Here is a 13,960-nt window from a genome sequence, read left to right as displayed (position 1 = left end):
TTTTTGTATGTGTGTATGTGCAATTGTGCACCACACCCTCCTGTCTAACAGCACAATATTGAGATCCTGAGCATTGGCCTGATCCCACAGGGCAACAGCACTGCCCCTTTTTTCTTGCTCCTCTTGCTGAAGGAGGCCAATAAGCAAAGCAGCACCAGCATTCGCGGCTTGCCACTTCCCAGAGAGGAGGAGATTAACTGCTAATAAGAAATATAGTTTGTGCAAATTGCTTGGCTCAGCCTTCCAGCCCACAGTATCTTGGTAACTACAGTAAAAATGCAGGTTACTGAGGCATTACAAAATAACAGCAGAGCCCACAGATTATGCAGCTCTGGTATTTACTAAACTGTACTTTAGGATTCATAAAAACATGTCTTGGTAAAGGACACCACAAATGGAGAGGATGGGAGCCCCACAATCCCCACCTCCTGCAAGAGTGGAGATGAGCCACTCGCTCATCAGAATTGTGTTCAGCCTTGACCCAGTGATGACACAGAGAGCGTCTAAGTACTTCCCTGATGATCATTTTGGCAGAAACTTCCCACGGTTTAAGAAGTTGCTGCCTTGACTGTCTTGGAAGCATAAAAGACATTTTACTGCAAATCTCTCTCTGAGATGCACCTGCTCAGAAAACAAAAAACAGGTGCTGTGACTCATGCAATGGTGCCTTTTATGGTTAGGCCTTCTTACGCATTTCATGAAGTACATGAAAACAGGACAGGAAACAGCAATTTATGTATTAACATTTTATTTAAACCAATACAAGCACCATGCTTAGCAAAAGGTTTGGTTTAAAAATAAACATGCAGTATGAACTAGCAGAGACTAAGTAGTGCATGGAAACTGTACCAGTTATGGACATTAACAGTTACATGGAATTGTTAAATTAACAACATTGACCATCAGTATTTCAAGCCTCCTTGATACCCTCCTCTATCTGCAGCATTGGGAACTTATCTTGGCACGTGCTTAAGCAGCACACAGCAGCCTTTCTTTTGTTGCAATGGGCCAAAGAAAGCAGCTGAAAATTTCCACTCATCTCTCATTACACCTTGTTTCTGCAGTAGCTCGAGCGGGATGTTTCAAACACACATTTCAGTGTGCACAGAAATTGTGGAGTGAAGATTGAAGGCAATTACTTTACTCTTGCACATTTGACTCAGACCCTTAACATTATTTTAGGATGATTTTCGGGACTAAAGCTGGTTAGTTTTAAGATATAAAAATAGGATTTCAATGGGAATGTGCAAGACACTCCTTTGCGCGATACACGGAAAGGTGCAGATCCCACCCTTATTGCCATTTTAGTTTATCAAGGGAGGCATACACAGTACTGGAATTACTAGTAAACCACCAAATATCAGCATTTAAACATTTTTATTCAAAAATCCAACAGCATCAGTCCATTTTATGAACTAACAACATGCAAACTCTCATGCTAAGTCAATTTGGCCATTTTCTGATTAATGGGATTGCAAACGGGTATCCCTCACCCACTTGCCTTAAATATAAAACAGCCAAATTTAATGTTGCAAAAGGGGCTCCCCGTTCTGGAGAGCTTTCAGTCAAGTTTCTGGTCAGGGGCTGTTGCCATGGCAGGTATTCACTTCTGAGTAACAGAAGCCCGTAACAGAAAAAGCTGACTGAGTGAAACCTAGAACTACAATGGCTCCTCCACCTGTGACGATTTAAATACTATTCTGTCTTCAGCGTCTGAATACTCTTTAGGTGTAAACGTGTTTTTTGGTCACACAAGAGTCATCATTAGTAGTTAAATTTGCCCATCTGATGTAATACGCAAAGTCAGAACTTACTGGCTTTCCGACTACTCGGAAAGGTTTACTGCCTGCTGATCTTAAGGGATTGCTGTAATTGCTGTATAGAAAAAGCAGTTCTAAAGACAGGATTAGGCAGTTAACAACACGGCAGCATTACAAGTCGCACCTGTTGTGTGGACTGCATCGAGGTTAGCAATGCCTGCACTGAGTTGTTATGAGAGTCCTGAACACTGTCCTTGTAGCCTTTATCATTCGACAGCAAGCAGAAGTATGCGTTAATACTGTACAAAACCTGTACAGTGAAGAAAGCCACTGGTTTAGAGCGCCTCTAACTACTGCAGTTGCTTCTCTTCTTTCACTAGAGAGTGAAGAAGGGAAACCAAGGAAGCACCCCTAGAGCCATCAGTGCCCCTAGAGCCACCAGTGCTTCTAGGGATTCATGCATCCTATACATCACAAGCATCTTCAGATCACAAAGCCCCACATGATTCGGGGATGCGTACAAGGGTAAGCAAAGGGGCAAAAGATCCTGGGGTGAGGCCGAGGTGGAAGACGGTAGAAGAAGAGCCAGCAGGAGGGCCAGAAAGCTGAATGAGGTGTAGTGGAACAGTGAAGGAAAGACTGGGAAGACTGAGGGAGAAGCTTGTGGTTCAGGGATACAGGCAGGGGGCAACGGTGCAGAAGACTGGCAGCATCCCATATTAATTTCTCATCACCACTTGAATTCCTTGGTATATTAATTTCAGTGAAAAAGAAACTCTTCCCAAAGAGGTCCCTTTTATTGACATAATTTTCAGAAGCCTTACCTATACGTCTGTCAACAGGAGCTGATTCTACTGGCCCATAGCACGTAAGAAAAATCACATTTTTAATTTTTTTTTAAAAAATATAGTCAGTAAGTTCTCTGTCCAAGAATGAGGAAATGGGTTGTTCCAGTTCAATACAGTAAAACAGGAATCTTAGGGCATGTCTACAGGCCATGAGGCAGTGCTATGCAAATGCCAGAAATAGCTTGGGAACTGAAAACCATATGGATACCTTAATCTGGGCATTGGGCCCAGACTAATACAGCTACACTGTTTTCAGTATCAACCGCATTCAGGATGTAGTGCTGTGCAGAGACCTGCCATGTAGGCCCCACCCTCACTTCCTCCAGTTACAAGATCTTCTAAGGAACACAATAGTTTTGGAGGAAAAAAGCCCAAATCCATATTGTGAATATATGAAGGAGCAATAAAAGTTGAAGTAAACAGTTACTGCCACTGAAGACAAGTGTACGAGCTATGTGCAGATTTCTTGAAAAACACTGCTATGTTGTGTTTGCAAGTAAACATGCATTCCTTCAGCAAAGGTTTCACAGCATGAAATACTGGCCTCCTAGTTTGAGTCCTGATTCTCCTCATTAGACACAGATTATTAGGGAAGCTGTACTTTAAATAACAGCTATCCCCAACTGGAAGCTGCACTTCAGAAAACACTTATTCAGAAGCACAAACACACCCATATGAGCTGTGAGACATGGTTACACGAATACCTTTTTGCCACTACATGGGTCAAACGGAATATCCCAGTTCAAACTATTCTACTTTTTTATATAATATATAAAAGACTCTTAAAAAGATGTCAATTATAAAAAGTTAAATACAATTTATATATTAGACTCTTTTGCTGTTTTGCCAAGGAGATGAACCATAACTAAGTGAAGACTGATTCGAGTTATTCAGGCTGGAATGTAATGTTGATTGACAAACAATTAAGAGTCAGGAAACTGTCTTTCATTAAAAAAAACCCAAAAAACACAGTAGTTACAAATGGCCAAAGTCTCTCACAAAAATAAGACCATTTAAGTCAAATGACTTGCAAAAATAATGAAAAATAACTGAACCACTGGACGCCCAGGCCTTTGCTAGAGGTGGAAGTCAATTGGAATTTTTTTCTTTGAGGGAAGAGGAGGGGAACAGGAATATTTCAAAGGTTTGTTTCATTTTTTTACATGTCAGTCGCACCATGAGGCACTAGGAAACATGTTACTTGGACCCCTTAACAAAAGTCAGTCTTCAAATTTGGAGTAAGTGGCAGTGTAAAATTGTTAGTTTCAAGCTAACCAAGTAAAGGCACACAGTATTAACAGGTGTTCGTATGACAAAAGGATGCGAATTAAGAGGTAAATTTATGGACAAAGTCGTCTATGAGAGACACATGGAATGGATGTAACCAGTAGTGTACTTGAGCCCTTGAGTTTATATAGTCTTGGTGAAATTAGGCTATTTTCTATAAGTCCTGGTCAGTCATGATTCTGCCCTGAATTTTAGTTAGACTAACTTATAAGCAGCTGAGATAGTCATTGGAATTACAGAGTCAGTCCTGAAAGCTTGAAAAAAGTTATTAGGACAAAAAGGCTACTTTTTTTTGTAGTACAAATATTCAGCTTCAGTTAGTATTAAACACTTCCACAGACTAGTTTGGGAAATTCAAAAGCCATAAAGTCAAAGTTTCATAAGATCAAAACAGGTTGTCATGTACTATTTTCACATATAAACAGTACAGAATATCTGTCAAAAGGGTGTATTTGCAGCTCAGAAAGTTAGTGTCAGCTTCTGAGTTATATCTGTAAATAGCTACAAATTCTGAATGGTAGTAGTAATAGATATCAGTCACGAGAGTGCAAAAGAGTCCCTGCATACAAGCATTCTCTTAAGGTACAAATAAGAAAATACTTTGCAAAGTTTTGTTAAGTCAAGGAGACAAACCTTTCCCTCCTTGTAGAAAAACTTTGCACAAGAGATGTTCTGCAGGAAACTGTTGTAAATACAGTGCATTTAGGCATAAGTATTCATGTCTGGTTCCAGTATTGTCAGGATGGTACATAAATACTTAATACAGAGGTTCTGTTAGTGGAAGTAGCCCAATTTCTCGCGCAGCCATTCTTCAGTTAGGTCTTCTGTATTTCTTATTTCAAACACCTAAACAAAATTGCAGACATTTATATTCTATTACTTGGAAAGGAGAGAGGCATCATGTAACCCCTCCGCCAATACAATATAGCAGCACTGTAAAAACAGTCATGATGCACAAGGAATTGTGCTCATGTGCTCTTTCACGTACATTTTTCCAAAGGCAGGTTAACATCCTAGAATAGTGAGAGGCATAAAACTATACAGGACCCTAGGTGGCAGCATGTGTTCAAATTAATTTGTATTACAGATGTCCTTAATTTCTGTTTCTGGGTTTCCTACCCTTGTTTGTAATGAAGATACAGTATCTGAACAATACCCAAGAATGCCATTTCAGAGTAATTTAAAATATTATGTTGATACGTAAAGAATTATAATCTGAAAAGATATTTCTAGTTTGAAGTTACCATCCACTGCTATAAATTAACATTGAAGCACTTGGAGTGCATTCCATCCAAATTCTAGTTAAGTGGTAGGAGACACCCACAAAAGTTTAATCACCAAATTATTTTGTTCAGCTGGTACTGGAAGGTAGAGGAGAGGTATATAGTCAAATATTAAGCTCACAAACACTGTGAACTTTTGCAAAAGTTCTTAAAAAAAAAGAGGTCCTGAACAGCTGATTAAACCAAAGTACAAAGTATTCCATCACCCTTGTCAATAAAAGTCTAGTAGAAGAGTAATTCTTGACCTGATAATGCCATACGCCAAGTCAGGCTGTACTACATCGCTCTAGCTAAGGTCCTTAGGTTTTGCACTAGTGAATTACTACCTTCTTAAAGGTAGTCAATAGCTCAGCGATTAGTTTTGCCTCAACCGCAAGTACACAGAGCTCTCTTTAATCCAATGCAAGCAAGATAAGTCTCAAGCAGAGAAGCTGCAAGTTAGAATTATTAGCAGAAAGAGGAAACGCCCTGTATCCTAACAGAAATCAGGATATTTTACTATAATATTCAGTCTAAATTTGAAGTTGTGCCAATTTCAACATAGCTTAAGGACATACGAGGACAGGAGGCCAATGCCAAACATCACCTAAGAGCAGGGGGACTCAAACAAGAAGTTATTTATGAATAAGTTGCCAGTGAAATTACTTTTTGGCTGGCATGAATTGCCTTATTAACCCTCTTCTTAAAAATCCCTACATTTTAAGATTCATTATTAGATTGTCCCCTTGTTTCCACTTTGGCATTGTCATCCTCATCTTGCTTTCTAGCCTAGCTGGCCCCATCTCTGAACGCCAATTCTTGTGTTCAGTCTGTTGTTTCCTGAACTACTGATTGTAGAGGAAAAAGATTAAACAAGATCAATATTATAGCGTCAAACAGCAAAACAGAAGCCAAGCCAATATGCCAAGACCCAGAGAAACAGAGTGAGTCAATTAAGTCAAGTCAGGTGGAAGTCAGTGGGAGAAGGCAAGAGCAGAAGCAAAAAAGAAATATGCCTCAGGGAGAGAGCAATTTAGCAAGAAAATATTACATACCCGCCTCCCTATTAGGCACAAAGGGATCAACACCCTGACTACATCTAAAATAGGGCTAGTTTCGGGACAAGAGACAATCATCCCCTTGGATTCGCACCTGGCCATTCTTTCAAAATGCTTTCACATTGGCAAGAGAGGTGTTTGTAAACAAAGAGGGGAAAAAAAAATCAGGGCAGAGCTGGTCTCTGGGCTTTCCCCTCTTACATGGGAAGTCTGGGCAGTCTTCCAACTGACCAGATGGATGAGCTGTTTGTAGTATGAGCTCCCCCTTGAGCCCAGGAAAGCTCTCACCACTCAGCATCAGAAAAGCAGGCTATAATTTTCAGGCCTTCCTGACTCAGAACCCAAGGATCCTGCTGTATTATGTACCAACAGTAACTTGGCCTCTTTCCTTGGAAAATGGAAAAGTACATTTCTTTCAGTTGATCAGTAAGTTATACCTTGGTGAGTTCAGCTGTTTGTACAAGTTTATTCTTGCTTCCAGCATACATCATCTGTTGCTCAGGCTTACACCCTGTAGTGGGGGGAGGGACAGAAAAGAGAAGAGAGGAAAGCAAAGCTGTATTTAACAGACATTTTTTACTACAATCCTTTAACACTACAAAGTTTACACTTTCAACAGAATGCAGGAATCTCTGCCTGGCAGAGACCTGTTCCTTTTGAAGCATCAAAGTAAAACTAAGAAAAAAAAATACCATATCAGTATTTATGAAGCAACAAGCGAGGCTGAAGTGGCAGCCTCATCAACAGGCATCTGTACTTCTGCTTAACGCTGAACTGAAAGAATACAAGATATCAACAAGCATCAAAGTAAAACTAAGAAAAAAAAATACCATATCAGTATTTATGAAGCAACAAGCGAGGCTGAAGTGGCAGCCTCATCAACAGGCAGATATCTGTACTTCTGCTTAACACTGAACTGAAAGAATACAGGATATCAACTTATGCCACTGTGGAGCTTCTTTACAGTGCAATTCAAACTGCATAGCCAGCAAAGCAGAAATCTGAATCCCCTTTCTTCCTACTACATTACACAGAAGTGCTGATCCACTGGAAACCAAATTTGCCTTTGCCACCATTTCTGAAGGACTCATCTTCCCAAAAAGCATAGAAGTAGTTTGCAATGAAGCCTGTTATCTGTCTGGATCTAACCAATGCTGCTTTCAAAATATTTACTTTCAGGGCAAAGCAAAGAAATATTCAGCTGCCACAGAAAAATATGTATCATCTTATTGAACTTGGTAAGCTATTTTCTAGAAAAGATTACTTTGGGAAATTTGTGTAGCTTTAAAATCAGACTGCTTCACTGGGAAGTAGGAATAGAAAGGGGGTGGGGACGGGACATTTAGGCAGTCTTCAAGATAGCAGCGGTTATTTATGTAACTATTTGAAGGTCTTTCATGAAGTATCTTACTGCTGTTCAGATTCTCAGACAGCAGAGCCTTCTCAGCACTACTATAAGCATGGCTTATGACTTCTGCTACCAAAAGTCACTATCAAGCACAGAGAAAGATCTTTTATGCTAAACTCTTCCACCCACCTGGCTAGTCTAAGTCTGCAGAGTAATTTAGGGTAAAATAATATAATCATCTTATCTCCTAGGACCTAGAGGATAACAATGTAATCCAATAATCCTAAAAGCTGCCCTCGTACTATTCATAACCTGCAGCCCAATACCAAAGCACTAATTTGTCTCTACATATTAACAGAGCTCAGAGCAAGACAGAAGTGCATTGGCTTTGCATGCTCCTATTCCAGATGTTACTTTACTCCTAGTGCCGGTGAAGGCAGCCTTAGAGTTGCTCCAACGAACTCCAGAATTACAATAGTTTGTTTTTTTTTGACAGCTGGGAATAGCTGAGACACACAAGTGTCTTACAGACCTCCTCTACAGGGTATAATGTAAAGCTCTCTTCATGCCTGACAGGGTCTTCCCTCTAGTAACTCCTTGAAGATCACACATGTTACTTTGCAGAGCCTCCATGCCAGGGCTGGCAGAGACAGGGTATAATGTAAAGCTCTCTTCATGCCTGACAGGGTCTTCCCTCTAGTAACTCCTTGAAGATCACACGTTACTTTGCAGAGCCTCCATGCCAGGGTTGGCAGAGAATGGGCCACTTTGAAGAACTGGGCCTATGTGTGAAAAGCCTGAGTCTTCAGAAGAGCAAGATGAAACTGCTTAAGACTTCCTTAGAGATAAAGGACTTTCACATTTATAATCACACAGCATCATGAATGATAGCTGCTCACTCACCAACAGGACTGGAGAAGATGAAACACAGCGGATAAGAAACTCTTCCATCCTCGTGCTCATACTTGTAGCTATACACAATGAACGTTTTTATAAGGTTAAAGAAACTTAAGAAAACAATGATCTGAGAGCATCATCCCCAAAGTTAAAATTTATATAAATAAAAATGAGTTGCTTAAACATGAAGATGAGACCTACATGAGATAGAATTTAGCCATCTCCATTTCTTAATTCTGATTTGTTTCACCTGCTGTAGGACCTTACTTCTTCTATCCCAGGGGGTGTCAACTGGGGGTATGTGGACCCTTGGGGGTACTTGGGAAGGCCCCAGGGGGCATGTGGCAGCGATGCAGAGAAGAGGGGGTACTTGGGAAGTGCGCCACCCCACGCTGCTGCCTGCCACCATGGCAGTACCCTCCTGCAGGGAGATGCAATATGCCTAATGGGCAGGGTCTTCCCTCGCTCACTTGAGTGCAACTCCCCCTGCAGTTGGGAAGTCAATGGAAGATGTAATCAAGCAACCGTGGGTAAATTAGACCCTGGGTGTTTTGCAACAGAAATTGAGAGTAGATTCACAGCAGTTTACATTAATAAACTGAAGGCCTAGAGCAGATCAACTGTGCTGTCTGCATACAGAAAGATGTACCCCAACATATTTATTAAAAAATGGACATTTTACTTTACACAAACTAAAAATAAATATCAAACTAGCAATTATACTATAATTCGGTGAAAGTAAGAGAGTCTTAAAGACTTTACTACATCATTGTACAAATAAATCTGTGTTAAGTAGGGGATATGAATGCAAGGTACATATGCAAGTGTGAGAAACACCATTGAACTGGCATGTGGAGAATTACTGTAACAGAATCTCACAGTACACAAACAATTTTTTTAAGAAATGGTTGAAAACTTCAATATATTTTAGACATCATTCTTCAATGAAGAAGATTTAATGTTAGCAACAGAAGAAGGATATCGAGGTTGTCGCTCAGGTAGCTCATCTTTTAGTTCATCAGGAGAAATACCCTGGCAATATTGGAAACATAAGCAATATTTAACCAAGTGAATAAAGGCTACAGCACCAAGGATGAAAAACTACTGTAAAAATGAAGTGACATGGGTAGTTTACCTGAAGACAACATTGCACAAAATTATTAAAGCGTCTTTGGAAAAAAAAAGTGCAGTAAGATTTGGAATAACCAGCAATATGAACTGCACTCTTGAAATGTCACACTTTGTTTTTGTTCATGAGAGAGCAGTTTTTGGGCCAGTGAACAGTAAGGTCTATTAAAATAGCCAATACCTCCCTCTCCAAAATATTACAGAAAATTTCAATGTGCTGGGAACAAAGGGAAGTTACTTCAAGTCACTTTATTGTTTTTTTTTTCATAGTAGGTAGGGTCGGAAGGGACCTGAGCAGATCATCAAGTCCGATCCCCTGCCGTGGCAGGAAAGAGTACTGGGGTCAAAAGCCCCCAACAAGGTATTCATCCAGCCTCCTCTTACAGACCCCCAGGGCAGGAGCCAGCACCACTTCCCTTGGAAGTTGGTTCCAGATCCTAGCTGCCTTGACAGTGAAGTAGCTCCTCCTGATATCTAGCCTGAATCTACCCTCTGCAAGCTTGTAACCGTTATTTCTTGTCACTCCTGGTAGTGCTCGGGGGAACAGGGACTCCCCCAATGCCTGCTGGTCCCCCCTGACCAGTTTGTAAACTGGTCCCCCACCAGTTCCCCTCTCACTAGTTCCCAGCCACTAGATCCCCTCCTCAGCCTTCTCTTGTGGAGGCTGAACAGGTTCAGGTCCCTTAACCTTTCCTCGTAGGGCCTGCCCTGCTGCCCCCGGTCATGCGGGTGGCCCTCCTCTGGACCCTCTCCATGTTGGCCACATCCCTTCTGAAGTGTGGGGCCCAGAACTGGACGCAGTACTCCAACTGGAGCCTGACCAGTGCCTCATAGAGGGGGAGGATCACCTCCTTGGACCTGCTTGAGATGCACCTGTGGATGCATGACAAGGGACGGTTGGCCTTCCTGACCGCGTCCCCACATTGGCAGCCCATGTTCATTTTGGGATCAATAATGACTCCAAGATCCCTTTCTGCCCCTGCACTGACAAGAAGGGAGTTCCCCAGCCTGTAGGTCTGCTGCTGGTTCTTCCTCCCCAGGTGCAGCACCTTGCACTTGTCAGTGTTGAAACCCATCCTGTTCTCATCCGCCCACCCCTGTAACCTGTCTAGGTCTGACTGCAGACCGTTTCTCCCTTCTAGCATGCCCACTTCTCCCCACATCTTAGTGTTGTCTGTGATTTTTCCCGCTGCACATCACAAAAGGCTACCTGTTGGACTGAACCCGATATATTTAAGACCTGCAGAGGACTGAGGGGCCTAACTTCTAATTGTTGGCACATCAATTTAGTCTGTAGCATGCATATCAGCAAAAATCTCCCCACAAAGGCAAGAGCTTCCAAACGATGCCTTCTGGTTTACAATATAATTTCATTAACAAATTTCAATCTTAAGCCATTTTACTTGGCTAATAAACACAACTCAATTGCTTCTTTACAGCTACACCATTAATAAAAATTTAAGCTTTACATGCAGTGACCATGCATTTGAAATAATGCTAGTGACCCAAATGAGATAAAAAATTAAGAACAAATTTGAAACAAGAGGCAAGCACCTCTGAGGCAGCAATACATGGCAGACTGAAGATATTCTTATTTACAATTCATGAAAAAACAAACCTCATGCTCCTCATCCAGTACCACCAGCTGCTTATCCTTGTCAATCTTCACTGTAAGAAACACACAACACAGGTGAACGACTTTCCATAGAAGACTTCTCTTCATACACCTTGCTTGTTTATTTGAAGGCTAAAACTAGTAACTTGGGGGGGGGAGTGAGGGAAAAAAAAAAAAGAGCATAAAATTCTTCAGCAGTTTCCTGCCTCTTCCCTTACCTCCCACTGCACTAATATTATGCTTTTCTCCTCCAGCACTGCCGGCCTACCCCAACCAGGACAGGAAAGACGTGCTTGAGTGTGCCACCTTAGATCACTCAGCCATGCTGACAGCACAAATCATGATGAGTCACTGAAGTCATGCCAAAGCACTTAACTATGTGTGCACAGGAGCAGCATGGGCAGCAGCAGAGCGTTGTGCCCCTCACTGCTGCCCCCGCCTGCAGGGGAAGTGTGGCAGGGCAGTGGGGAGCTGGGAGCAAACAGCTTTCTGTGCCCCCCGCTGTGCCCTGCCATGCCGGGTTCTAATGCTGCTTTGCAGAAGCGGCGAGAAAAGCACAGCAGGGAGCGTTGCCAGTACGTGCTGACTCCCCGGAGTCCGGGCAGACAGGCAGCAGATGTTTGAAGCTAGCCCAGGTTCTGGGTAGCTGCTGATAGCCACTGAGTTCAGGCTGCTTGCAGCAGGGCTTCCATGGGAGCAGCCTGGGCTTCATGGCTATCAGCAGCTAACCCAGAGCCAACGCATGCCGAGGAAAATATCCTCGCATGCCATGCTCAGCATGTGTGCCGGAGCTTGCCGACCCCTGTACTAGAAGCACAGTCTATGTCATCCTGCTGCAGCAGGTCAAGATGATCAAAGAGACTTCTTGTAAGACCTTGTAACTTTTGTTGGCAGTGGGTTTAGCTTACTTATAATGGCAGCATTGTTGGTTTCCCTGCGAAACCGGAATCTCCTCAACTTCTCCACCAGGTCTTCAGCAACGTCACAAACAACAAGGGATTCACTCTACACAGGAAGGGGGAAAAAAACAAAAGAAAAGAATTGTTTCAATTTTAATCCCATCTCCACTAAAACAATGAGAAAAACACGCATGCCAGCCATCCAGATGTAGATATAAGTGTCAAGCCCTGTGAAAGCAGACTTCTGTTATACAAAAACAGAACTCATCTTGTTTCTTACAAGGTCATGCTGACGCTTAACTAATCAGAAATGTAAGAACCACATGTCAGTTATAGATAGTTATATAGTCTCAATTCCTAAAGTCAGAAAATTACTTTTAAGTCCTCAGACTTACAAAACAATTAGCTTCTGAAAACCGTCTTTAAGTCGAAACACTGCAACTCGGAACCAATTTTCTCATAAGAAACAATGTTATAATTGTGGGATTGGTTTCTGAACCGAGGCCTGATACCATATTTTCATCAAAAATACCCCAGAATTTTGTACTAGATCAATTATAGATTAATAATATAGCTACATTCACGTATTTATATTGTAAACACCAATCATATTGATTGGAAGGACTTCTCTGAGGTGACTGGCTGAACTTCTTGCAGGGCTCTTGGTTGGATTTTTTGACAGGGTTTTGGCTGGAGTCTTCTCAGGAGTCCCGGCTGCAGGTTCTTCTGCAGTATTGTCTGCTGTCTTAAAGAAAGCGTCCAAGGAAGTTTGGACAGATGTTCTCCAGGAAGACGAGCGACACAGCGAACTTGTTCTCTGGCGTGATGTCATGTGGGATCAAGCGTCGTAAAGTTGAAACTGACGTCAGAAAGTTGAAAAAGGGGAGTCCATTTAGAAACGTTGTAAGCGCGAAACGTTGTAAGTCGACGACTATGAAATCTATATGCTTATCCTGCTGGGATCCTATGACCCCAGCTGACTTCCTGCCCTTGGGCAGGACTCGATGATCTTCCGAGGTCCCTTCCAGCCCTAACATCTATGAAATCTATGACTGCCTATATATGCATTTTATCAAGTGTCCCTATGGCCTGTAACTTAGTGCTGAAGGCAGAGCTTCAAATCTTTTTGCAAGTCTGGTCCTGAAATGGGATGTCTTCATTAAACTTGCGTTGCATTTGCTATTGTGTACTCTGACCATTTAGAGCAGCGGGAACTAGTACTGCAACCGGAGGCAGCAGCATCACGTATTCAGATTTATACCTAAAAAGGGCTCAAAATTAGAAGCTTGCTGGGTGTTAAACACAAGAGTATCGCTTCGAACTTTCAAACGTTACCCACGTGGGGAGCATCTAACAAAACGTACGAGTCAGGTAACGCACGCTAACGCTTCAGAGTAATTTAAAATCAACACACAGTAATTTAAAATTTAAAATCCACTCCCCCCCGACCTCTTTACTATTCCTCCCCCCAGGAAGGGCGGACACCAACTGCAGACGCTTCCTCAGCCTGACCAGGGGTTTTTAAACCCAAAAGCTGGCTAAGAAAATGCTTCCCAACTAATTTAAGCTGGTGTAATAAAAGAGATCAGGGTCACCCGAAGCGCCTCGTCTGCCCCACACGCTCGCTCTCGCTTTCCCTTTTTCGAAGCCGTTATTTGGAGGCATCCAACACGAGTGCCGGCGGAGACGGTCCCGCAGCCGGCGGAGGGGAGGAGCGATCAATGACGGTCTAGCGGGGGCGGACGAGAGGTCCCTTCCAACCCCAACTGAACTACGCGGCCCCGCAGACGCTCTGTACCAAAAATGCTCATTTTTAACCTACACAAACCAATCCGTATCTGCATAAAACGGGGGGGGG

At 42.4% G+C, this 13,960-nt stretch overlaps 1 protein-coding gene across 1 annotated transcript; it reads right to left on the bottom strand.

Moving 5' to 3' along the window:
• Positions 1 to 731: 731 nt before the first annotated feature.
• Positions 732 to 13,081, bottom strand: GMFB (glia maturation factor beta). The gene is made up of 7 exons (XM_025203499.1): positions 12,681 to 13,081; positions 12,112 to 12,208; positions 11,207 to 11,256; positions 9,443 to 9,492; positions 8,467 to 8,549; positions 6,653 to 6,726; positions 732 to 4,741 (listed from the first exon to the last, which is right to left on the bottom strand). Coding segments are annotated over exons 2-7 (330 nt in total). The 5' UTR covers positions 12,113 to 12,208; positions 12,681 to 13,081; the 3' UTR covers positions 732 to 4,669.
• Between the last annotated feature and the right edge of the window lie 879 nt (positions 13,082 to 13,960).

This window comes from Alligator sinensis, unplaced genomic scaffold (genome assembly GCF_000455745.1).
Source record: "Alligator sinensis unplaced genomic scaffold, ASM45574v1 scaffold50_1, whole genome shotgun sequence".
Taxonomy (NCBI): Eukaryota; Metazoa; Chordata; order Crocodylia; family Alligatoridae; genus Alligator; species Alligator sinensis.
Note: the sequence above shows the minus strand (reverse complement) of the source record. Positions and strands in the feature narration are given on the sequence as shown.

Coding starts and splice junctions, on each gene's coding strand:
- GMFB (XM_025203499.1), bottom strand. Junction 9,493..11,206: donor TACTGGATGAGGAGCATGAG/GTTTGTTTTTTC, acceptor CAATATTGCCAG/GGTATTTCTCCTGATGAACT. Junction 6,727..8,466: donor CATCTTCTCCAGTCCTGTTG/GTGAGTGAGCAG, acceptor CCCCCACTACAG/GGTGTAAGCCTGAGCAACAG.